General features: G+C 41.1%; 1 protein-coding gene across 1 annotated transcript in view; it reads right to left on the reverse strand.

Moving 5' to 3' along the window:
• Positions 1-16852, reverse strand: part of LOC149310009 (kinesin-1 heavy chain) — a 44874-nt gene extending 28022 nt beyond the window's left edge. Inside the window, exons 1-7 of the mRNA XM_089533472.1 lie at positions 16509-16852; positions 7116-7203; positions 5531-5604; positions 3099-3203; positions 2447-2495; positions 678-733; positions 507-594 (exon numbers count right to left, since the gene is read on the reverse strand). Of these exons, the coding sequence (XP_089389598.1) occupies positions 507-594; positions 678-733; positions 2447-2495; positions 3099-3203; positions 5531-5604; positions 7116-7203; positions 16509-16634 (586 nt within the window). The 5' untranslated portion in view covers positions 16635-16852. The remainder of the gene's footprint in view (positions 1-506; positions 595-677; positions 734-2446; positions 2496-3098; positions 3204-5530; positions 5605-7115; positions 7204-16508) is intronic.
• Between the last annotated feature and the right edge of the window lie 8611 nt (positions 16853-25463).

Raw genomic sequence — 25463 nt, forward strand, 5'->3', positions numbered from 1 at the left:
ATAAATAGTGGGTTTTGGGTTGCAGTTTGGGCACTCGGTCTCTAAAACATTCGCCATCACTGTGCTATAACAATTATAAGAAGACACTTCATTTTGAGCATGCTTATTAGAAATTAGATGTTGATAATGGATATTTTATTGGATTTATTTATTGTTGTGTTTTTATGGACTTTATTTTACATAAATTGTAATTTTAACTGAACTGTAATTTTAAATTTACTGTTGTACTCCTGCCTCGATCCGCAGGGAGCGGCGGGAAATATAAATACAAATTATTATTATTATTATTATTATTACCACAAATTGAGAAATATGGCTGTGTTTTTTTTAAAAAACCCCACACATTTTCTAATGAGAAAAAAGGCAACACTGCACATTTATTTAGATCTCTTGCTGCGCTTTTACCTTCAGAAAGCTGTGCATGCAGAACAAGATTTAGTACTTTTTCAGAAGACTAATACAGATGTCCTTATGTTAAAATTTATATTGCAAAATTTACCACTTACTTGTAACTGCTACATGCCTGTTAGATTTTCCTTCATCTATAGTATCCATAACTTCATCTGGACTACATACAAAACGTTCAGTACAGCCCTTTGAAAATATAAACATCATGTGAGTAACAGGGATAAGAGATTTCAAAAGTGTTTTGACACATGCTTAGTTTTTATACTCACCTTCACATAAGGTACTCTGTTTTTGTCCTCATGAACAGAAAGATTGGTCTTCGAGACTGAAAGAGAAAAAAAAGTATTAAAACAACTAAATTTCTCTTCAGGAGGATAATGTGTGTGAGAGAGAGAGAGAGAGAAAGGGAGAGAGAGGCAGGCTAGCTCCAACAAGCCTGCCTGGAAAAAGAAAAGCCCTCCCTTCATCCACCATCTTGAGGGGGAGAGAGGCAGGCTAGCTCCAACAAGCCTCTGAGATTGAAGCAGTTAAATCTGGACAAAAATGGGATCAAAGAGGTGCCGTATCTCCATCATGTGGGCAATTCCTGCTTTTCCATTCATCCCATCAGAAAAGTCAGGCATCTGAGAAGGTTTGCGGAGCCAGAGAAATGCTGGGAAACGACTCTGTCAGGATGGACCTCTGAAGCGGAGCGAGATGCCAGAATATATTGTTTTACAAAACAGCAAGGACCCTGACAGAACAGCAGAAGAACCATAACTGACACCAGGAATTATCACTGACACAGGCTAGCCTGAAGAAGAAGAGCCCTCCCTCCAGTCCATCTGCCTTGGTCCAGGCCTCAGAGGGAGAGAAGAATGCTGGACCTGATCCCCTCCCCTCCACTATTCCCTTCTCCTTTTGTGTCGTGTCTTTTTAGATTGTAAGCCTGAGGGCAGGGAACTGTTTATTATTCCCTCTGTTGTAAGCCGCCCGGATTCCCAGTGATTGGGCAGCATATAAATAAATCCTATTATTATTATCATTATTGTTGTTGTTGTTGTTCCTCAGAATAAATTTTCTCTATAAACATACTTTGTCCTAATATGGAGGCTTGGTTAACTCACTAACAGCTGTTAATAAACTTATGCCTCATAAATTTGTCTAGACCTGCTTTAGAGATACTACCCTAGTAGTCATCACCATATTTTGCAGCAATATCTCTAAAACACAATTATGGGTTACATGTAATATTTAATGTTACTAGTTATTAACATATTAATGACTAGCTTCTTCTCTTCATCTCCACAGTTAGGTATTATGTGATTTCTTACAGAAAATGTTCCAGTCACATGTATTTAAATTCTGTACATTTCTCAGTATCCTTACTGTGTGGAACTAGTGAGAGGAGCATATACTCTTCAAAATGGAGCTGTAGCAGTATCAGCTATATATATTAGTTTTCCTTTCCTAACACTGATGAAGTAACCACTCACTGCTATAGCATATCTGAGCTGACATTTTCAGTGAACTTTCCATTAGAGCATCAACTTCTCTTTCACAGGTAGTCACAGCAAATACAGATCCGATGATATATATAAGTGGAGACATTTTTGCTCAAGTGTGTACTTGTGCAATGTCATTGCAATTTGTCAGACTCTGACATATAGAGTACAGAATTCAGGTTATTTATATTAAATATATTTCCAATTCAAGTCAGCTACACACACTGAACAAAAGCTAGTAAACCTTGGCATGTGTTACTGATATTCCCACCAGCAGGCTACATTAGATAATTCTTTATCCAATAATCTGATAATTTGGCCTGCTTTATCAGATTAATATACATTCTGCTGATGTATATGAAGCTCTTTGAGTACTTAGAAATGCATCTCACACCTTCCTACATACTAAGATACTACCCTCAAAGTGGTCTCACTATCATGCTCTGCTCTCAGTCTTCCATTTGATTCTGAATACATTTGGTTCCATTACACCATATTAGCCACATAAGTAGCAATAATTCTCCCTTAAAAGAAAAAAAAATACATTTACTTACCGTCTAAAAGGTCCCTTATTTTATCCAAATAAATTTCAAAATATGATACCTGAAAGAAAACAAAAATCTTAGGACAACATAATATGTATTCCTTGTCCATATAGACAATTCAGCAGCAAATGGTATTACTGTGGACCTATTACTGCAGTGGAACTTATGACCCATCTGAAAATCTAATTTTATTATTGACAACCAAACTGACAATCATTACAGCTGAAACAGAGTACATTGAACTCTTGGTATCTGCTGGACCCCAGAGATAACAAAATCCATAGATGCTCAACTATACAATGGTGAGGTAAAGTGGTGTCCCTTATATAAAATGGTAAAATCAAGATTTGCTTTTGGAATTTATATATTTTAAAAAATATTTTCAAGTTGTGGATGGTTGAATCCATAGATATGGAGGACTGACAGTATACAAATATATATAGTAGGGCTGGGCAACTTGGGGCCCTTCACAGGTTGCTGAACTTCAATTTCCATTGTCCCTTTCTATTAGCTATACTCAACGGGATTGAGAAAGTCACAGTTCAGCAGCATCTGGTGAGGCAAAGGTTGTGCAAAAGTTGTGGAACTTTTAAATTAAATTAAATTGGGACACATTTATTCTCAGTTACAACTACTTTCAGTGTGGATTGAAAAAAATTACCTTAATATGAAACTCCAAATTTTCATCCATAGAATAAATATAATTGAAAATATCTTGCACTATCCTTGGAATGATCCCCATTCCATCTGGATCATGTAGTTTCCCCTTAATATAGAAAAATGGTGGGTTAATTCTTGCAAAGACTGAGTATTCCAAGCATTTAAAATATACTAAGAACATTTTTAAAATTATTTTTACAATTAATTCATAGCCCAACCTAACAGACAGGATGAAGTCCAAATCTAATAAATTGTCAGTCATTTCAACATTGGGAAGATTACCACAGGTTAATTCTCTCAGGGAAAATAATTGGATGTGCAAGCCAATGATTTATTTATTTAGTCTGGAATTTAGGTTTGCCAAGTTAAATTACATTTACAACATAGTGCACATAGAATAAAACTCTTAAAATGCTCAGGACTGAGTGGCTCATGCACATTGTGCATGTGTATGTGCCTCCAAGTTGCCTATTGACTTATAGTGACCCCATGAGTTTCATAGGGTTTTCTTAGGCAAGGAATACTCAGAGGTGGGTTTGCCAGTCCTCTGAAATGGGTTTGCCAGTCCTCTGAAATACAGCTTACAGCATCTGGAATTCATTGGCAATCTCCCACCTAAATACTAAACAGGGCTGACTGAGTTTAGCTTCCAAGATCAGAGAGTATCTTACTGGCAATTAATCACTTAAAAATCAAAAGGAAAAATGTAAGGTTAGCATTTGGGGGACCTTCAGATATATATGATGCACACAAGAAGGCCAAATGTATCACTAAATTATTTTGCCTCCAGCAACACTGCAAGGTAAAAAGCCAGAACATTCAGAAAAACGTTCTACATGAGAAACAGTTATCCATGAACAATATAAAGAAATAAAGGTACTCTTTAAGAAATAAAACAGTGTATTGGCCACCTCTCTCCTCCCTCACTTCTACTTGGCTACCCCTTCCCACACCTATTACTGCTCAAAGTTAGGGACCCTACAGGCCTCGTCCTCCGCACTGCCGCTGAACGAGGGCCCGGGGCAGCCTGGAGGCTTCTTGGCCTCCAGGCTGCTCCAAGCTTTTTAAGAGCGGCGGCAGCATGGAGGACAAGGCCTGGCCTCGTCCTCTGTGCCGCTGCCGAAGAAGGGCCCGGGGCAGCCTGGAGGCCTCTTGGCCTCTAGGCTGCTCCTGGCCCTTTAAGAGTGGCGGTGGTGAGGAGGACGAGGCCAAGCTTCCTCCTCCTTGCTACCGCGAAAGAGCCGGGTGCAGCCTGGAGGCCTCTTGGCCTCCATGAGCAGCACCCAGCCTTTCCCGTGGTGGCCAAGGAGGCGGCGGCGCTACTAATTAAAAAGATTGTATGTACAGCGCTGTGTAAATTTACAGCGCTTCATAAATAAAGGTTAATAATAATAATAATAAAATGACGGAGCAGGTAAGTAGGGAGGGGAAGGGGGAAGTAGGGAGGGAGAGTAGCTAGATAGGTAGGAGGGAGGGAAGGAGGAGAGGGATTTTTGTCCTCAATGGCGGCACACCATTGGGGACTAATGGGACTTCAGCATACGCGGATTTTGGCATACGCGGGGTGGTCCGGAACAGATCCCCCGCGTATACCAAGGGGCCACTGTATCAAGCCCATAACTCCTAGAAGTAAGCTAGGCAAACATATAAAAGTGAACATAAAATTACTTTTTCTATTGGAACACTGAAGTGTCTACCCAATGAAAATGACATCTAAGATGGTTGAGATCAACAGTAACATTCTGTAAATTAATTTGTAAAGTTGTGTAAAATTTCAAATTACTAAATAAAAGTATTCCAATTTTAATTTGAAGTCACCAAAAAAAAATTATTTCATCTATATGCATTTTGAGCATCTGGAAAGCAGGTAAGTTTCCCACAAGCAACATATAGCATATACTGTATTGTTATTAATGTAACATTTATGTGTAAGATTTAACTGATTATAACACAAATATGTGCATCATATATATCTGAAGGTCCCCCAAATGCTAACCTTACATTTTTCCTTTTGATTTTTAAGTGATTAATTGCAGTACAATCCACTACATAGTAGTACCTATGACAAAAGATTTTTAATCTGGGATTAACATTTTCCTTCCACATCTCCCCCCCCCCCCCCTCCAACTCTCAAATGGTATCTCTACAGGTTTGAGCATTGGACTATGCCTCTGGACACCAAGTTTGAATCCCTGCTCAGCTATGAAAACCCACTGGGTAAAGTTAGGCAAGGTACAGTCTCTCAACCTCAGAGCAAAGGTAAATCCCCCTGAACAAAGCTTTCCCAAAAAACCATGTGATAAATTTGCCTTAGTCAGAAATTACTTGAAAGCACACAGAAATTACTTGAAAGCACACAGCAACAAGAACCACTTTGAGACCCTACACACAGATGTTTCATATGTATAAAGAGAACTGAGGACAATCTCTTACCTCCATAGTGTGAGTCTTCCCAGATGACGTTTGCCCATAAGCAAATATTGTACCATTGTATCCCTCAAGTACATCTAGGATAAAAGAAAATACACACTAATGACAATATTTTCTAAGAGCTCATGTGAAGTATCTCCTCTTAAAACAAATGTGTTTCCAGAGCTTTCTGACAAGTCTTTCTGCAAGGACCTCAGTATACTATTTGCAGTACAGGAACTCTTCACTCACCCAGGGTCCTAACCCAATTGCTAATTCCAAGTAGAGCAGATGCACGGAGTTACTTGCTGAATGGCAAATAAACACTTATATAAATCTTTTATTCAATGACACTGATCTAGTGATGACTGCAATTGGATTTAGACTATGGACAACTGTGGAAGGAAGAAATCACAGATATTACTCATACAGTGTTTTCTACTCATATGTTTGGACAAGTCTTGAATTGCTTAACACATGACAATTCTCAGTATACTGAAGTCTAACCCATACATAAATTGCTGTCTGCAACATAGGGGAATACAGACAGCACAAAAGAGCTGCCCCTTTTAGGCTGGATTGGGGCCAGGGCAAACAAACAGATTCCTAGCCCCAATCCTGCCAGATTCTGCCCCAAAAAGGAGCAGATAAGATCTGCTCCTTTTTGGGGTGGAAAAAAAGCTGCCCCTTCTACCAAAGAGCCAGCTTTTCCTCCCAAAAAGCCGGCTCTGAAAAAAATGGCATCTAAACACCATGCCCCCAAGCAGGAGAGAAGCCAGCCGGCATGTAATCGCCAGCCCAGCTTCTGTTTGGCCTGGGGACATGTAAACGCCATTTGCCAAGCCAGCGCCAAGCAGGACTAAATGGACCGTCTGTTTCAGTCCATAGAGAAACAATGTCTTCCTCCAATTTGTGATAGTATCCCATATCAGAGTTCCAGAAGAAGGTTAATTGAAGCATGGCTGGGTAGTCCTTCAACTTGCACTTGGGTGAGTATAGGCATGCATTCAGCCAACACAGGATTATCATGGGGAAAGCAAACTTCAGACTTTACAATTACTAGGTGTCTTACTAAATCCCTGAAATCCACCAAATAAAGCCAGAAGCAAAAAGACATGCAGTTACTTTGATACTTTGGGGCTGTTGCTCAGCACCAAGATTTGCTTTAATTATCAATACTAAATTAATTTCACACTACTTTTCCACAATACAACCCACTATTGGTTACCCCAAGCTTTCCTGTTGCGACTATTGAACACTGGAATCTCAAAACCACTGCAAATCACCAACTGATCTTCCAGCAGATCCCTATTCAGCTTCTGCCTACCCACAGAAAAGATGAAATCCCCTTCCCATAAGAGGTTAACATGATTCTCAGCATATTCTTCAAAATTCATAGACTGAAAAAATTGAGGCTGAACATGTGAGATTTAAGAACCAAAGCCATTCCTTTCAACAACCTGAATGATATTGTCTTCTGTCCTTGCTGGAATTACCTCAAAATCACAAGTAAAAGATAAAATGGATGAAGAATTATGTCCACAAAACTCGATTTGTCACTCATTCTATGATGTGCATGTGTGTATGCACACGTATGTTAAGTACTCACCTTTGACAATCTTTTTTGCACAGTCATTATATACTTGCTCCTGTGATGTATGTGACTGGAACACACGATCAAATGCATAAGGTTTAGACTGGGGGGAAGAAAGAAAGAAAGAACAGTTAGACCAGACTTTTAGAGCATCCTAGTCAATGTGGGTCTTAGTAACCCTACTGATTCCAGCTAATGTAAAAGTATGGTTTCTCCTACATTCATAAAGTACATTTAAAAGGCTATATTTTCGTTTCAACCTGTTGAAACAGATCCCAGTTTAAGTCTCAAGATAATCAGAAGAACAAACCACTCGTAATAAATTGTATCAAAAAAGGATGAAAGCCACCAAGGTGGTTATTTTTGCTTGACTTTCAACAAAAGGATTCTAAAAATATGTAACACTCCAATATTAATCAAAGTAATATGCACCTCTCTTTGCCTATGTAACACTTGAAATTCAGACATTACCATTTCATAGAATCATATTTCAAGTAGTTTCTTTAGACAATTCTTTGAATACACAAGAGAAGATATGAATATTTTACACAATTTAATAATCTTGAGAGCCATGCTTATCCAAAGTAATATTGATCTCTTCTATTCCTTGTTTTACATGACTGACTAATACATGACATTCAGTTCCAAGCCACTACCAGATACAACCAAGTCCCAGTACACCTTTAAAGTGCCAAATAGAGCTAGTTTACTAAAAGTGGCTTCCTGTTGTTTCTTATCGTAAAGAATGATAATCATTACTCCACCTTTTCCTTCATTTTATCCAAACTAAAAAGTCAACTACCTTACCTGATCTTTACAAACAAGCCTATGTACAATGAACTACATATCTACGTCAATTCTGTTCCCAGAAATTCATAGTCAAACCCACTCAAAGCAAAATTAAACTTGAATCATAGTACTGATTACAGTTCTAGAAAGTGATAAACGCCTTAGATACCACAAAATCTCACCAAAGAAGTCACTCAACAAGCAGACAAAAATCACAACACAATTAAATGACATCTATCTATTTTGTAGTTTCTTGGAACAAACACCCTCTTGATGAAATACTGTACTGTTTTTCTGACAACAGGATGAAATATTAATGTATTCAATGTTTACATAGTCAAATAACTACTTCATGATTAATATGAAAAGATTCCTTAACTAATGAATCAGGGACTGCCACAAGTATCACTTTAATATATGTATTTTTTTCTTTAAGATCAAACACAGCTAAGTAAAATGTACGTTAAGCCCCACACATTACAATTTTAATGTGTCTTTCAATAATACATAGGATTTAAAGTGATCAAGTCAAAGTGATGGTCATGTTCAAGCCATTTAAACTTAAACACGCAACCCAAGTGCTCATCATATTGTGGACTAAAACTTACACAACTGCTGACCACCCAGTCATGCTACTTAGGGCCAGTGGGAATCATAATTCAATTTGTACAGAATAGCAATTGAATATCAAACAAGCTGAAAGTAAGTCTTATTTATGCTGATACTGTCCAGAAAAGCCTTCCATTAATTAATTCTGAGTGCCTCTTTGCAGAACTCAGGACCAAGCCAGAAGATTCCAGTAGGTTTCCTTGGATGGTTGATGTCAGCTATCTGGGCTGGAGAATATTACTGTGATTCCTTAAGGGCAACACCAAATTGAGGTTGTCCCTTTGGGAGTGGCACAAGGGGAAAAGCTAGTTTTCCTGCTAGGGGTCAGACGTCCCTGGAATACTGATAACACCCAACTCTATTACTCCTTTTCACCTAAATCTCAGGAAGCTGCTTCCAAACTGAACCAATGCACAATGTCTGTAATGGACTAGATGAAGGGAAACAAATAGAAGCTTAAGTCAGAAAGACAAGACAGAGGTGTGCCTGATCAGTCAAATGACAGATCTAGGAACAGAAATTCAGCCTGTGCGAGCTAGGATTACACCTGCACTGAGACACAGGTTTGCAGTTTGGGTGTACTCTTAGACACAGACTCAAGCCTGGAGGCCCAGGTTTATGTGGTGACCATTTACACAGTTAAAGCTATGGCTAAGGCTACTCCTGTTCTTGGAATGTTTGATCTTACCACAGTGACACATGGCTCCTTACATCCATTTGGATTAACGTAGTGCAATTGTATTCCCCATTATCATGTATGGATGTGAGAGCTATACAGTTAAGAAAATGGACAAAAAGACAATAAATTCATTTGAGATGTGGTGCTGGAGAAGAGTGTTGAGGATACCATGGACAGCAAAAAAGAACAAAAACAGACCAATCCTGAAATTTCCCTGGAGGCAAAAATGACTAAACTGAGGTTGTCATACTCTGGCCATGTCATGAGAAGGCATGAATCACTAGAAAAGACATTAATGTTAGGAAAGGTGGAGGGAAGTAGAAAGAGAGAAAGACCACTTGCTAGATGGATGGATTCAATTAAGGAGATCACTAGTATGAATGCTCCTCCTAATATTGAAGTGGAATCTCTTTTCCCGTAGCTTGCATCCATTGTTCCGTGTTCTAGTCTCTGGAACAGCAAAAAATAAGCTTGCTCTATCCTCAATGTGACACCCATTCAAATACTTAAACAGGGCTATCATATCACCTATTAACCACCTCTTCCTCAGCCTAAACATACCCAGCCCCCTTAGTGTTTCCTCATAAGGCATGGTTTCCAGAACCCTCATCTTTTTGGTCCCCCTCCTCTGGACACGCTCCAACTTGCCAACATCCTTTTTAAATTGTGGTGCCCAGAACTGGACACAGTGAGGCCTGACCAAAGCAGAATAGAGTGTTTGGTTTTCATGGCCCGCCCGGCAGGGATTTGAACCTCAGTCTTCAGAGTCTTTAATCCAATGCTCAAACCACTAGACCATGTTGGTTCTCATGGTTGAAATACTGAACTTTAAAAAGCAGGTGGCCAGTAAAGAAATATGATAACACAGGTTTTGTTTCTGCTAGAATTATGCATCAAGGAAAGTCTTCACTAGGTTAGTGATTGTTGAATTGGGTTCTGCAGAACCCACACTACACATATGTTCTAGGGGAAATCTGGGGTGTTTAGACAACCTTTATGTCTGACAGGAAAGGTGAGCAAGACTCAAGGAAACTGGTGATTCAAAATTCTGTCCAAACTTTCAAGTAGTAGTTCTTCAGCATTATCGTTTACTATCCCTTCATCCCATACACAAAGAGTTAGTGAAATCTCAAAATTCTGACTGGTAAAGCACATTGCTTAATCCATTCTGCATCTTCATCTACAGGAATTACCAGATTTATCACTGCCAGCCGTAGTTATCCAAGGTTCACATGTATGATTACCAGAATGCCAGCAGCTATTGTAGGTCTTTCTGAACCTGTTTAACACAATGCCAGTGGGTCACTTCAGAACTGCTTCAAAGAAGCTCCAAATGGAACTTATTCATCTTCTCAGAAGGACTGGGGTTTCAGAGAGGGGTTGGGGCTTCAGCACGCGATACAAGGAGGCCTCATGATCCAACTTCAGCATGTGGGGTGGAGGTTTCCTATTATTACTTTAGGAAGTTACCTGTTTAGATCCAAGAGTCAAAATATTATTTATTTAGCTGAAGGTTATTATAGCTTCATATACAGCTATAATAAACGTAAAGGAAGTTTAAGAGCAGCATGATGTAGTGGTTTGAGTGTCGGATTATGACTCGGGAGACCAGGGTTCAACTCCCAGCTCACACAATGGGTGACCTTGGCCAATTCACATGCTCTCAGCCTTGGGAGGGTGGCAATGGCAAACCTCCTCTGAACAAATCTTGCCAGAAAATCCCAGATAGGTTCACGTTCAGGTTGCCATAAGTGAGAAATGACTTAAAGGAACACAACAACAGCAACAACAATAAAGTTTAAGTTATGTATTTCACTGGAAAATATAAATAGCAATTTGCAAAGTGGGATGAAACAAACTAACAGAGCTAGAACTGATATATGAAAAAAGAGATAGATGCAACATTATGGGAACTTTTTAAACGAAAGGGCAAAGAACTGTATGTAGAAAGAGGCAGAAAAGCAAATACAGAGATATGAGCAGGGTCTGGACAGGGAAGGTAGAGTTTTTAACAAGAGTGTTCAATAGATTTCAGATAAGAGAAAGAGATAGATTTATTTTTGCCCTAGAGCAATAGGTTACTGGCTCACACCCAAACTTCTCTATTTCTATTCCAATTCCTAGTTGCAGAGGCTCAAATACTTTTTATTTTATTGCTCACTAATATCAAGATACTTTTTAAACCACGCATCATCATCTCCCTCATCATCTGGAGGCTATATTATGGACTGCATGCCAATAAGTATGACCTATATGGAATTATTCTTCCTCGTCCAAAGCTTGGGAAGGACACAATGCATTCTTTAATCCCTTGGAAGTCTGCCATATGTTTTATAGCCTTTATATTGTTCCTCTTCACAGCAGGCACTGGAAATAAGGTTACTGTAATTCATGTTTTGCATACGGTAACAGAAAAGAGATACTGGATTTCTACAGCCCATAGCTGAGATGGGATTTGAATCAAAACTCAAACCTAACACAGCTGGCAGCAAGTCCCTCCAATAAATACTGAAATATCTGGCCCAGCATTTTTGTGCCACTGACAATACTGCTCTTCCATATTTTTTCACATAGCTCACCCAAACCAAAAAGATAGGGTTTTAGCCTGTACCATGCTTCTAACTACTTCCGCAAATAGAAATAAGTTTATAACCAAGGCATCCAAAAACAATGAAGAGGCATACTAGGCCTCTTCAGTGAAATGAACCACGGGTCCAAAACACACCTCAGAAATAGTCCAGTTTGAGACCGCTTTAACTGCCCTGGCTCAGTGCTAGGGAATCCAGGGGATTGTAGTTTATTTTGGCACCAGAGATCTCTGACAGAGAAAGCCAAATATCTCACAAAACTACAATTCCCAGAATTCCTCGGCAATGAGCCAGGGCAGTTAAAGCGGTCTCAAACTGGATTATTTCTGCAGTGCGTTTTGGACCATGGAGGCTTGCAATGGCTTGTTATAGAATGATAAACCTATTCACTGTTTAGTGAGCCAATTACTAATAATCTAGTCCATTCTCATGTGAAGAATGCTGAGCATAATCTCAGTATAAGCCGAGTAAAATTATATACAGCCAAGGAATCTTCTGAAATTTTGAATGATAAATATAACCTTTCAGTTCAGAAAACTGTTTAACAAAATTATTTGGGAGATGTCAAATGCTGTTCTTGAGATATCAGAGGTGGGATTGAAAGACACAGCCTGAAGACTGACAAGAAAGGTTATTAGAATCAATTTTTAAAAAAAAGGACTCCAAATTTAGGATGACATTATAGGCTTGTAATAGTACAGTCAGGCTTCCATATCCACGGGGGGGGGGGGGGTTAATCCATGGATTCGAGCATCCACGGTTTAAAAATAATTTTAAAATATAAAAATTCCAAATAGCAAACCTTCAATTTACCATTTTATATAAGAGATATCATTTTACTAACTTACTCCATGTAATGGGACTTGAGCATCCATGGATTTTGGACAAGGGGCAGAACCAAAGCCCAGTGGATATCAAGGGTCCACTGTACAAAGCATTTCCTTCAGAAGGGAAAAGGTTTTTTAAAACTTACCTCCCCAAAATTACTGGACTATTAAGTGAGCTGTCAAATTGACACTAGTTGTATTACCAATGCAATTCATTTCTCCAGAGCTTCTGTCATTATTCTCTATCTTGAATATTTTTTGCAAAGTGATGGCTTGTTTATTTAAGCATCAACCACTGATTCAATCACAGAACACTTTTATTCTAAAAATACAAGCTTTTCCTTTGGGAGAAAAATACTAATAAATAATGCTTTTAAAGTATTCTTGTGTGTCAGTTTCATCAATGTTTCAAGATATAAAAACTTAATGGAAAGAGACTTGTGTTTTTATTATTCTCCCTCTATCAGTAGTAACTTGTATAACGTGCTAGACGTTTTAAGGCTTTACAATGTACAAACAACCTTATTAAATTGTTTTGTTTAAAGTGTACCTGTCAGGTTTAAAGGATGATTATCAGTCATTTGACTAATATAAGAAATCCAGATTTATTCACATTTAGAGTAGAACAAGTAAAATTATAGGAACAAGTATGTCAGACTCAAGTTCATCTCCACTGATTTTAATATGTCTACTCTGTGTCTGGATCTAACCCAATGCAGTTTCTGCTTAAATATCTGCAGTATGTTTTCAAGCCAACTTGCCTGATACTGTTTTACAGTCTGGCCACCACCTCAATGTATAAAGACACTTCAGGTGCATGGTTTGTTGTTTTTCAAGTACCCAATTATCTAAATACTCTCAAGGCACCAGTTCCTGTCTATTCTTGGAAACTAAACAAGGTTACCTATGGTTAATACTTGGATGGGAAACCACCAAGAAATACCAGGTGTTGTAGGCTGTATTTCAGATAAAGGAAATGGCAAAACCATTCCTGAGTAATCCTTGCCTAAGAAAACCCTATGAAATTCATGGGGTTTCCATTAGTTGACAGGCAACTTGAAGACACACACACAGTCTCTGAGTACCAAAATGTGCTACATCATTTTTCAAAAGCCATTATTCCTGTGACATTTGTTTCTACACCCAGCAGGGACTGTTATGGCCCACCTAATGCAAATCAATTGTTTCTCAGAAGGACATATACATACAGTTTTGCGGAAGTAGAACTATCTACCTTAGCACAAAAGTATCAGTTGCTATCATCTTGGGAGTGGAGAGTGAACTGTGAAACTGTCAAGACAATTCATGCAGACTGTTGAATGGTCACTGCCAGCATTTTCTGCTTTTAATTTTTTCTCAAGCATCACTGCCGACAATCCTTCCTCTCAACCACACGCACTGCCTATATACTGAAAAACTGGGTACGATTGCATGCATTTTACACAGTAGGCTACCCTACTTGAGAGCTTACAGTTTACTAGGTAACACTTTGTTGTCTTTGCTATTGAAGATCTTTTGCAAAACAGCTTCCCCTCCCCAGCACACAAGTGTTTTTAGGCCTGCAACCCTGTCATGTACGGATGATAGAGCTGGATAGTGAAGAAAGCTGATAGGAAGAAAATCAGCTTATTTGAGAAATGCACTGAGAATACTGTGGATGGTCAAGAAGTTGAACAAATGGGTCCTAGAACATATTAAGCCAGCACTATCCCTGGAAGCCAAAATTACTAAACTGAGGCTGTTGTGCTTTAGCCACATCAGGAGAAGAAATGAATCATTATTTAAAAAAACCAATGATGGTGGAAGGTAGTAGAAAGAGAGAAAGACCACATGTCAGATGGTTAGACTAGTTCAGGGAGTTCATAGACCTGGGCCTGCAGGACCTGAGTAGAGCAGATGGAGACAAGAAGTCTTAAAGATGTCTCATCCACAGGGTCACCATGAGCAGAACTCGACTCCAGGGCAGTTAACACCAACAGAAAACCCTGGAAAGCACAGCAGCAGCAATCACTCGTGTGTTTTTTGTTTGTTTGTTTGTTTTAGAGGTTTGTGAATGCCCATTCCCTGAATAAGAGCCAGCATGGTCTGGTGGTTTCAGCACTGGACTACAACTCTGGAGACCAGGGTTTGATTCTCTGCATGAGCGTAAAAACCCACTGGGTGACTCTGGCAAGTCATACCATCTCAGCCTCAGAGGATGGCAATGGCAAACTCCCTCTGAACAAACTTGCCAAGAAAACCCCATGTTAGGTTCGCCTCAAGGTCACCATAAGTCAACAATTACTTGGAGACGCACAATAACAAATGCCCACTCAGCAGCTTACGTTCATGAAATCATTTAAATTCTTCTCTCCCTCTAAAGTTTTATCTGTATGTATATCCTACATTCAAAAAAAAAAAGAGTGACATAGATGACAGCTTTCGCAGTCACTTAATCTGCCACAAAGTAATCAAATTACAGTGGGCCCTTGGTATCCAATGGGGTTTGGTTCCAGGAATCCTTGCGGATGCCAAAACCAGTGGATACTCAAATCCCATCAAATGCAATGGCACACAAACACTGCCCCTTGTATAAAATGACAAAATACAGGTTTGCTTTTTGGAATATATGTGTGTGTGTGTATAGTACTTTCAAACCATGAAATATATAGTGGGCCCTAGGGTTTGGTTCCAGGACACCCCTGTGGAGACCAAAACCTGCAGATGATCCAAGTCGTATTAAATGCAACAGTGTACCTTAAATAAAATGGCAAAATCAAGGCTTGCTTTTTGGAATTTATATATTTTTTGAACGTTGTCAAACCCCAGAGAGTTGAATCTGCGGAGACTGAGGGCTGACTGTATTTGGGGATGTGGCCCGGATGGCCAGCCCCAGCCCCAGCCCCTTCAATGGCCTCTCTCTGGGGCACAGCCTCCTTTAAGCTCTCCTTTCCTTGCGCAGCCGCAACACCAGCTGATTTGGGTTATTGCTGTCTGATTTTGGTTATTGTTGTGGTGTATCTTCAAGTCTTATGGCAACCCTAAGGTGAAGCTGTCATGGGGTTTTCTTTGCCGGTTTCTTCAGAGGGGGTTTGCCATTGCCATCCTCTGAGGCCGAAGCGTTCCTTGCCCAATGCCACCCAGTGGGTTTCGCACCCGCTCCCCCCAAAACACCTCAAGCTCTGCTTTGTGCCCTAACAACTGTTTTTCCCCCTCGACTGATTTCGTCCCATTGAAGTTCACAACCCAGGTTGACCAGGTGTCCTCCTTTTCCAGGACATGTCCTCCAATTCAACTTTTTCTCCAGTTAGAGTTTCAAAGCATCCTCCAATTTTATCAGGGCAAAAAAACATAAATTTCCATTTATACTGTTGTTTCTTAGTTTTTATTGCGTCGTGTCAAAGGAGGACGAGGCGCCGTAAAATGGAGGGCGTTTCAAAACAGAAGCTAAAAACACTGATGTAAATATGAACCCATGCGCCTTAGCCCTGGAGGAGAGGGGGGGCTTTGGGGATCCCTCCTGGGCAGAGAGGGGTGAAAGGGAGGACATGAGCAAATAGAAACCCCTCCTAGAAATGCAAGCTGCTTCTCAGCCCTGCCCAAAATGGAGGACCTTATGGAGGACGTGACCAAAATAAAACCTCCTGCTAGAAATGTAAATCCTTGCTTCTCAAAGAGGACCTTATGGAGGACATGACCAACCAATAAAGCCCTGCTAGAAACGTTAAGCTCCTGCTTCTCAGCCCTGCCCAAAATGGAGGACCTTGGGGCAGAAAGGGTTGAAATGGGGAAAAGGGGGGGACCCCGGAGCATAGAAAGGAAGAGGTAAAATGGCATGAAGGGGGGGCTCTGCAATGGCTGGAGAATGAAGCAGAGAGGGAAGGGCGGAGGGCCGGCGGCGCCCCTCGTCCTCCTCCTCTCTCCCTCACTCACTCACCGCGATGACGACGGTGTCCTCCCCCTGGAACTTGGCGATGTACTTGTCTCCGCGGGAGACCTCCGAGTCGTTGAGGGGCCTGAAGCGACACATCACTTTGATGTTGCACTCCGCCGGGTCCGCCATCTTAGGCCCTGGCCTCCGCCTCCCTCACCAGCCTCGGCCGCACTCCTTCCTCCCCTTCCCCTTCCTTCCCCTCTCCGGCCAACACCCTCAGGAGGCCGCCACGGCCGCTCCTCGCCACAACGGAGGGCTGCTGCTGCTGCGGCTGCTACTCCGCCCAGGCAGAGGCCTCCTCCCTCGCTCACTTCCTTTCCAATATGGCAGCCATGGCGGCGGAGGCAGCGGCACCTGCAGCCGGCGAGATAAGCCCCGCCCCTTTCTCCGCGAATCGGGGAGGGGCCAACGGGGGTGACGTCACCCTCTGCAGAGCGCGCCGCCTACCGCGCAGGCGCACAGTCGCGTCCGAAGTCGGTCAGTGGCATCAGAGAGGGAGGGAGGGAGGGAAAAAAATGAGGAAAGGGACTGTAGTGCGCACGCGCGTACAAGGGAAAACAAGGCCCCTGACAGAGAGGCGGGGTGCGCACGCGCGCGCGGGCGGTTTTAAAGCGCCGTTTGTTCCTCTTGGTCTGGCTGCCCCTCCTGTTGGATTCTGGGATTTGTAGTTTAGTAAAAGGGCGTTTGGAATCCCCACACAGACTGCTCTTAGGCCTCGCTGAACCGCAAGCCCCAAAATGCAACGGGACGCTGTTTACAGAGCGGTTAAAGCGGAATGGCAGCGCTATAAGAGTGTAGTGCGGCAATGTGGTTAAACATTATTATTTACACCCTGCTTTCCCCCGCTGTTGGGACACAAAGCGGGATACGCATTGAAAAGGCACTGATATAATTCAAGGGCCCAAACAGAGAGGCCGAAATAAAACTGCTTTGGGTCACTTTGTTGGTCTGCTGCGCCAAAGCTGCGCTCCTGTCCTTAGGACTGAAGTTGGCTTCTGGCCTCTTTGGACGCATCCATCAGTTAAACAGCGTACCTCCAAAGGGACCTGAACCAGCTTTATTTTGGCCTCTCTGTTCGGGCCCAAAAACATGCCAACTGTGAGCATTTGGTCCAGGCCTCAGAGGGAGAGAAGAACCACTGGACTTATTCCCCTTCTCCTTTTGTGTCGCGTCTTTATAGATCATAAGCCTGAGGGCAGGGAACCGTCTAATTAACTGACTGTAAGCTGCTCTGAGAGAGAGCCTTTCTGGCTGAAGAGCGGGCTATAAATACGGTTTCAGCCACTGACCATAGAGCTGTGCTGAAGACCTAGAGATTCCCAGAGAGAACACATTCATCAAATCTGTGAATAGTCAAAGCCACAAATTGTGGGAGGCTGATTGTACATTGTAATGTTGAAAAACCTTTCCCTTAAAAACAGTTGATTTCTGAAACCCTATTGGGATAAAAATGGGCGACAAGGAAGGACATCCAGGGCCTGGAAGCGGCTATGGAGAAGGGCCTCTTCTGTCATCACTATTATGTATTATGTATATTGTTCCCATTTTGTAGACTGTACTCCATAGGCAGGTTTCCTTTTTGTCTGTTTTATTGATTGTACGTACAGCGCTGTGTAAATCTATAAATAAAGTATATTAAACAACAATAATAATAATCACTCAATGTGGCATCGGGGTGATGGGACAGAGGAGGTCCTATGGGAGAGGAAAGTCTTTCAGATAGCTTGATAACTCAAAATAATCAATGTTTCTATTTTACCATATTTTATATATATATTTTTAAAGGTACAAACCAGGAATATGAATAAAAACAGAGAACAAGACGAGAAGCAAATACAGTCACCCATCCGTTTTGGACCCCCCCCCCCCACGAGTTTCAAAATGTGTGCATATACAAGCCCCATAGGCTTGAATGGGGCGCGTGCCCCATTGGGGTTAATGGTGGCCGCTCCTCCACGGATGTTCAAGTCCACAGTCACCCACCCCATTGACCTCCTCCCATTTCGTACCATTTCACAGAATCCTTAGTAAGGTTTTTTGGTACCAATATTACTTATAAATCATAATTACCATATACCACTGAATGTTATGGTAATAGTTGTGACATAAATAGGGTTGCCATAACCCAGATGCAACCGGGTTTTTCCCGGTTTTGGCGGCACCTGCGTGCTCCCGGCACGGGTGCCATTCAAAAACTGGGTAAAGCCCGGTTGCAGCGGGGTTGCGGAGCAACCCGGGGGGGCCTCACTGCCCTCCTCCTCCTCCACTGCGCATGGCCGCGCAAAGGAAGAGGAGGGCAGTGAGGCCTGGGGCAGAGGAGGCTGCAGGGAGGTGGCGCCTCCTGCGTGCAGCCGCGCCAACCTCCCCACCTCCCTGCAGCCTCCTCCCTCCTTCCTGGCCTCCGCAGATGCCAGGAAGGAGGCGAGGCCCCGGCGATCACCGGCAGCCTCGCACCTTCCTCCTCGGCCTCTGCGGAGGCCGGGGAAGGAAGGGAGGCCTCGGCGATCGCCTGAGGCCTGGCCCTTCCTCCGTGGCCTGGCCCTTCCTCCGTGGCCTGGCCCTTCCTCCGCGGCCTGGCCCTTCCTCCGTGGCCTCTGTGGAGGCCGGGGAAGGAAGGGAGGCCTCGGCGATTGCCCGAGGCCTGGCCCTTTCTCCGCGGCCTCTGCGGAGGCCGGGGAAGGAAGGGAGGCCCTGGCGATCGCCCGCGGCCTGGCCCTTCCTCCATGGCCTCCGATCGTGGCGAGGCCCGGGGCCCAGACGGGGAGGGAAAGCCTCCTTAAGTGGAGGCTTTCCCTTGCCACTTGACCTCCGCTCCCCTCAGTGGGAAAATGTAGGACAAAATTTTCAATTGTAGGACACATCATTTTCCTGTGTCCTACATTTGAAAATTTTGTCCTACATTTTTCCCGTTTTGGAGGTCCGGAGTTATGGCAACCCTAGACATAAACAACTAGCAAAATTAAATGTATACCTTTAAATTACAATATCATGCACACAGAATAAATGTGTTTACGTATACATAGTTTTGTGTGGTTTAAGTTGGTAAAATGTGATCATTTTAAAGATTTTTTTAAAAGAGATACAGGCGAATGCTACAGCCCATTTCTGCCAAAATGCAGGTGTCTGAGGACACTTATCTGATAAGAGTTAGAAACATCCAAATGAAAAGTATGCCCAATTTTATTTATACACATACACACACACACGATATGCACCCTAAATTTTGACCAAGTGATGTTCAAGATTAAAGATCCAAGTGAGAAAATACTCAGCAGTCATTGTTTCTTGGGCTCATCGCAGAGGTTAAAATGTTCTTCCTCTCATTTATGCAGTCCAAGGGCATCTGGGATTTGGAGCCAAATGTTTGACTTGCTAAGCAGCAGAAAGCAAGTTCCTTAAAACTATTCCTTCTCTGTAGATTTGTATATTATTCTGCTTCATCGAATCAGTTTCAGTAATAGCTCTAATCTCAGCTTTTTAAAAAAACTACTCATGAATCAAGATACAAATTTACATTTACATCTTGAGTTCACTTTAGGCCATGCACACTTGGCACCTGTCTCTACTGGAGCATCTTTTAAATGGGCTTGACATTAATAAAGTATGAAGGGAGCTCTGTCTTGGCAAAACAGAGCTATTCTGAATGACTTAAAAATAAATAAACCTGCAGGACATTTCACTCCAAGCATCTGCATTATTTGTTAAAAGCTATGAGTGTAGGTAGAACTGCATATGATTTTGCTGAAGTTTGTGCTACATAGTATAACCTAATTTGCTCATTGGTTGTTGTTGTTATTGTTATATTTATTTGGAGCCTGCTTTGCCCTCAGAATTGGTTAGATGCTGTTCATCCGAAGTCTTAATAATAATGGCATTGGCCTCATCATTTTAATCATTGTCCAGGCAGATTTTTAAAAAGCTTGCATTGAATTACTTATGGAGTATTTGCTGATTACATGAGAATTCAATGGTATTACCAGATAATAATAATAATAATAATAATAATAATGCCCTATATCCAGAGCCAAAAAATAAATGTTCTGAGGTGGGACATTTATTCTGGGTATTCTGTCTAACTTCTTTCTTTCTTTCTTTCTTTCTTTTTCTAGCAAAAAAACTTACCAATATTACTGGATTTATATCCAAGCCTTTCTCCTGACTACTACTACTGTCTCTTAAAAACGTGCTACTGTTTTTTGCCAACTCAAAGCAACCGAACCCTATTTTGAGCCCGTAAAAATTAGGAAATCACATAAACCCAAAAGCGAAACAGCTAATGTTGTTCACTTGTAGGAAAAACTAATGTTATTGATATAATGGCACAATTTTCTGCACTAGTCATAAAATACTCTGGGCGGAGGGAAACATTACCCTAATGTTTATTATTATTATTACTTGAATGCTGCAGTAGTCTTGGGGGTAAAGTTTATACCCTTCCCTACAGCAGAGCTTCAGTAGTGGTTTACAAAAATAAGGTAACAGAAGAAAAAGTAAGCTCCAATTCTGCATCTACTGACTAAATAGTTGCATAGGAATGCACTGTACAGATGTTATACTGTGCAGCGCAATCCTATACTGTATAATATGTTTGTGCATATAGATCAAGACACATATCCCTGATCCATGTGATTTAAACTTTTTAATTTTGATGATAACAACTGTGAAGCTTGGTAACTTTGTGTTTGTTAGTTATCTACATCATATTGAAGTGTGAGTGTGTTTTAACATACAAAGGGCCATGGCTCAGTGCACTAAGGCAAGTTTTTAGTCTTCCCCAGTGAAGATCATGTTGCAACAGGTTCCTCTATCTCACTCAGCTAAAGCCTTCAAGCAGTGTTCTCTCTTAATCTGGACAGAAGAGGCTCTATGTCACAGACACAGAAATGCTGTAGGCAATGCTTATTCATTAGGCTGTGGGTGTGAACGTATCTTTTAAAAGGCCATCCTGCTTTGATGGAGTATGAGCTAAGATTCTCAGGAGATAGAAAATTCTAAAGATGTGTCTACATTTTCCTTTTTAATCAAATGCATAAGATATAATAATCATTCTTATCTTCTAGGGCTCCTACCCCCTCCTTTGCAAGCTGTCTACCTGACCTCCTCGCTTTGGAGAAATGGCAGTGCCCCTAGCAGGTCAGTTTGAGGTCAGAGTGCAGTCCATACACCCTCCAAAATTTAATAAATCTATATGTTTTAACAGGGGGGTGCTATTGTATTCCTTCAAGACAGAGAGAATGTGACTTGCCTAAGATCACCAGTGGGTTTTCATGGTTTAGTGGGAATTTGAACTCTGGTTTTCCTGAGTTCTAGTCCAACACTCAGACTAATAAAGCACACTGACTTCTGTGTGCTTTCTTACACCCCATTAAGCAATCCTGCTGTCTTTAAGTATAGTTGAGGACAATTACTAATTCAGGTGGCTTCCATTCATGGTATGCAATGGGATGGGGCTGCCCACTTGTCCTTTGCCTTGAACAAATGTTTTGTGTAAATTGTGTTGTAGTGGAGGATAGAGGAGTTCAAAGTACATACCAGTACCTTTTCCCCACAGTGATGAAATGTTGGAGGTGTGCTATTTAAATGATATTTTTACAAGCAAAAGGGTGTGAGTAATCTTTGGGTGAATTAGTCAGACAGACATTCCAGTGTCTGGCTGAAATGGTTTATTTCAATGCATCTCAGCATCTCAGGACATTTGTTTGCACAGGATATACATTTGATAAGCTTTTAGGAGTTGATGACCCATGCAACTGCTCTGCGTTTCAGGCTCAGGAAACTCCTATCATAGCCTGTCTACTCAACCATCTATTCAGCAACTGAAACACATAATGCAAACAATTCATTTGTACAGCTGTCAACCTTCACCTGCCTTTCCAGTTTGGAGACATGCATCAAACACAAATGAATCTCCTGTGTCAACTGAAGAAGCTGTGAACTGAAGTGAATCATCTGAAGCTTTTAAAAAAGGAGACCTGGGGGATGCCTGTTATCCAGAACTCCCAAAACAATTCTAGATCCAAGAGTAGTTCCTAGTTGTCAGTCTTGAGAGAGTGCAATCCCCTTATAACCAGGCATTTCCATAGAAGAGGGAGTTATTGTGTATTTGTAAGGGCCGAATACATACTTGTAATCTATGGGTGACATCCAAGCCCACACCAGGTCTCCCATCACCAAGAAAAATGGCATAGCAATCAACAATTATGCCCCAAGAAGCCCCAGGGGTTCCATTGTCCATCTTTTCGGGAGTATCACCAGCACCTCATTTGAACTGAAAGAACCTGTTTTCAAAATTTCTGGTTTTAAGTAAAGGGGCAGATGTCATGAGCATCATACATATATGTATCATATTTTATGAGTATTTATGTAGAAATTTGCAATTAGAATCTAAGAGTTCTTTTTAGATAAGTTCATATGCTCAGATGCTCTGGCATCACAGAAGAGTTTGCAAGCCTAGGATCAGACAAATGAGGGCCAAATCTGATGTGAAACCTTATAGGTCTGTGATCTAAACGTGGAGGAGAAAACCATTTTTTTAACCCTCATCTAGTCAGTTTTTTTAAAAATCTATTTAGTACCTTAATCTGAGATATTTTCTGACCCCAATATAAATTCTACTATACGCAGGGTATAAAAATGTCCTAAACCTACAGGAATGTTTGTGAGTACAATACTGAAGCAGGAGGCATATTTCATATAGAATGGGATATATGTTTTAAGCAGCTGTCAGTCATCCTTGTTTGAAGGGGGAAATGTAGCCTAGAGCAATACAATTAACTTGTTTATACAATTTCTGTCCCAGACATTTTTTGTCTGTTGTTTTTCTAAATGTGCTTAGCAGCTGGCTGAAACTCAGAAACACTGTTTACAATTGTTCAGGTGACTGTTGTAAAATGCCTATCTTCTAGGTCTAGTTCTCTGTGAATTCTGCAGCAAAACATGACCTTGGAGGACTAAAATGTTCTGTTTGCCTAAACAAGTGTTAAAACCATTCTTTTAAATCACTTCTGTTCTGGCCCTGGCTCTTAAATGGAAATTTAACTCCAAGGGCCAGAGTTATATTAGTCAGGTAAATACTCTGATGGGCCTTCAAGTGCCAGTGAAGGTGAAGAGTGGTTGAGCAAGTTGGGAGACTGGTCAAAATGGATCATATTTTGTGAGTATTAATGCCAAAATTTGCAATTGGAGTCTAAAAGTTGCTTTTAGATAAGTTCGTATTTTTGTCCAACAATAATAAGGAATGGATTTAATTCATTTTATGTAAAAGAACCCAGTAGAACATACTTCTGAAAAGGTGTAATATGACTCCATATATATGATGGACCTATGCTTTCCCTGTACAATCCCGTGTGTGTGTGTGTGTGTGTGTGTGCGCACATGCGCACGCGCGCATGCATACCCAAGTTGCCTGTCAACTTAATACTGGACCCAGTAATTTCATAGGGTTTTCTTAGGCAAGGAATATTCAGAGGTGGTTTTGCCAGTTCCTTCTTCTGAAATCTAGTCTACAGCACCTGGTTTTCATTGGTACTTCCAAGATGGGATGGGATCTGGTCCCTTTAGGTCCAGGCACACTTTCTTCAGTTCATGCCACAAATGTTGAAATCAAAATGTATGGTTTTTGGTTGTTGTTCCCCCACCCACCCCTTGTTTTTGTCTGTTATAGAAATTGTCCCTTTAGGCTTACATAGTACAGTGGTTCTGACAATTTGGAGGCTTACTGTAGCTATATAATTATGTAATTATCCTTTCAAAATTGGTTTGTCATCAGCATGTTTGATCTGATATAAAAAATAATTTGACTAAATTGGTGCACATATAGGCTCAAATTGAATTTATTTCCATCATCCTGATTTAAAAACAAGTCTGCTGGTTTAATCATGTTGCAGTTCTATGTTAAAATTCAGCATTCATACAGCAAACAGTATAATTATTTTCAGGATACTTTACAAAGCTTACCAGTTTTTAAGGAATGTTTAGCTTCCCTCAAACTGATGAAACATAATGCAAAGCTCTATCAGTGACACATGTTGGTGGGGATGGGGAATATGTGGCCCTTCAGATGCTGTTTTAATGCAGCACCCATCAGTCCTAGGTGTGCTGGCTACAGCTGATGGGTTTGCATTACGTACTACATTTAGTGCAAATTGTCTTTTTTCAAGCATTTGGTTAGCTTTCAAACACTTGGTATTATATACTCATGTGTCATTGCTATAAACCTCCAAATTTTAACTTGTTCAGAAATAGGTCTCCCCAAGTTCACTGTGATTTACTCCCAAGTACGTGGACACAGGGTGACAGACTTAAACTGCAACCTTATTTTATGATTATTGGTTATGTTGTGCTGTGCTGTGATAGAAAGTGTGTAGTGAAATTCATCCTAGCAGAGCACTCCTAATCTCTGGATCAGTGGACAGGAGATATGCAGAAATTTGTTTCACACTATACAATTACACCATTTTAATTCCACTTTAACCGCCATGACTCCCTTCTCTGGAATACTGGGATTTGTAGTTTTGTGAAACATTTAGATTTTTTTTGCCAAATAGCTGTAGTGCTTCATCAAAGTATAAAACCCAGGATTCCAAAGGATGCAACCATGGCTTTGAAGTGGAATCATTGTGCAGCCTTATGTCCCACAGTCAATGGACAGGAGTTCCATCAGTTATGGCAGGAGTGCACCTGTGTATTATAGTGTATCTGTAAAAATCCCATGGCTGTAGAAGAACCACTACCAGCAGGTGTCAAAAAAGGTTGTTCCAAGGAAATGGTCCTCTACCAAGATAACTGACAGAGATGTCAATGAGATTTTTAATCTTTATAATATAGCATGGCTTATAGAGAGCTAGATCCGAAGGGAGAAGTGGGAGATATAAATAAAAAATATTATTTATTAAATTTATTAGTGGTTTGAATGTTGTACTGCAACTCTAGAAACCAAGGTTCAATTCCCAGCTTAGC

Source organism: Sceloporus occidentalis, unplaced genomic scaffold, assembly GCF_023333645.1.
Source record: "Sceloporus occidentalis isolate IW3139 unplaced genomic scaffold, rSceOcc1.0.p SCAF_7, whole genome shotgun sequence".
Lineage (NCBI taxonomy): Eukaryota > Metazoa > Chordata > Lepidosauria > Squamata > Phrynosomatidae > Sceloporus > Sceloporus occidentalis.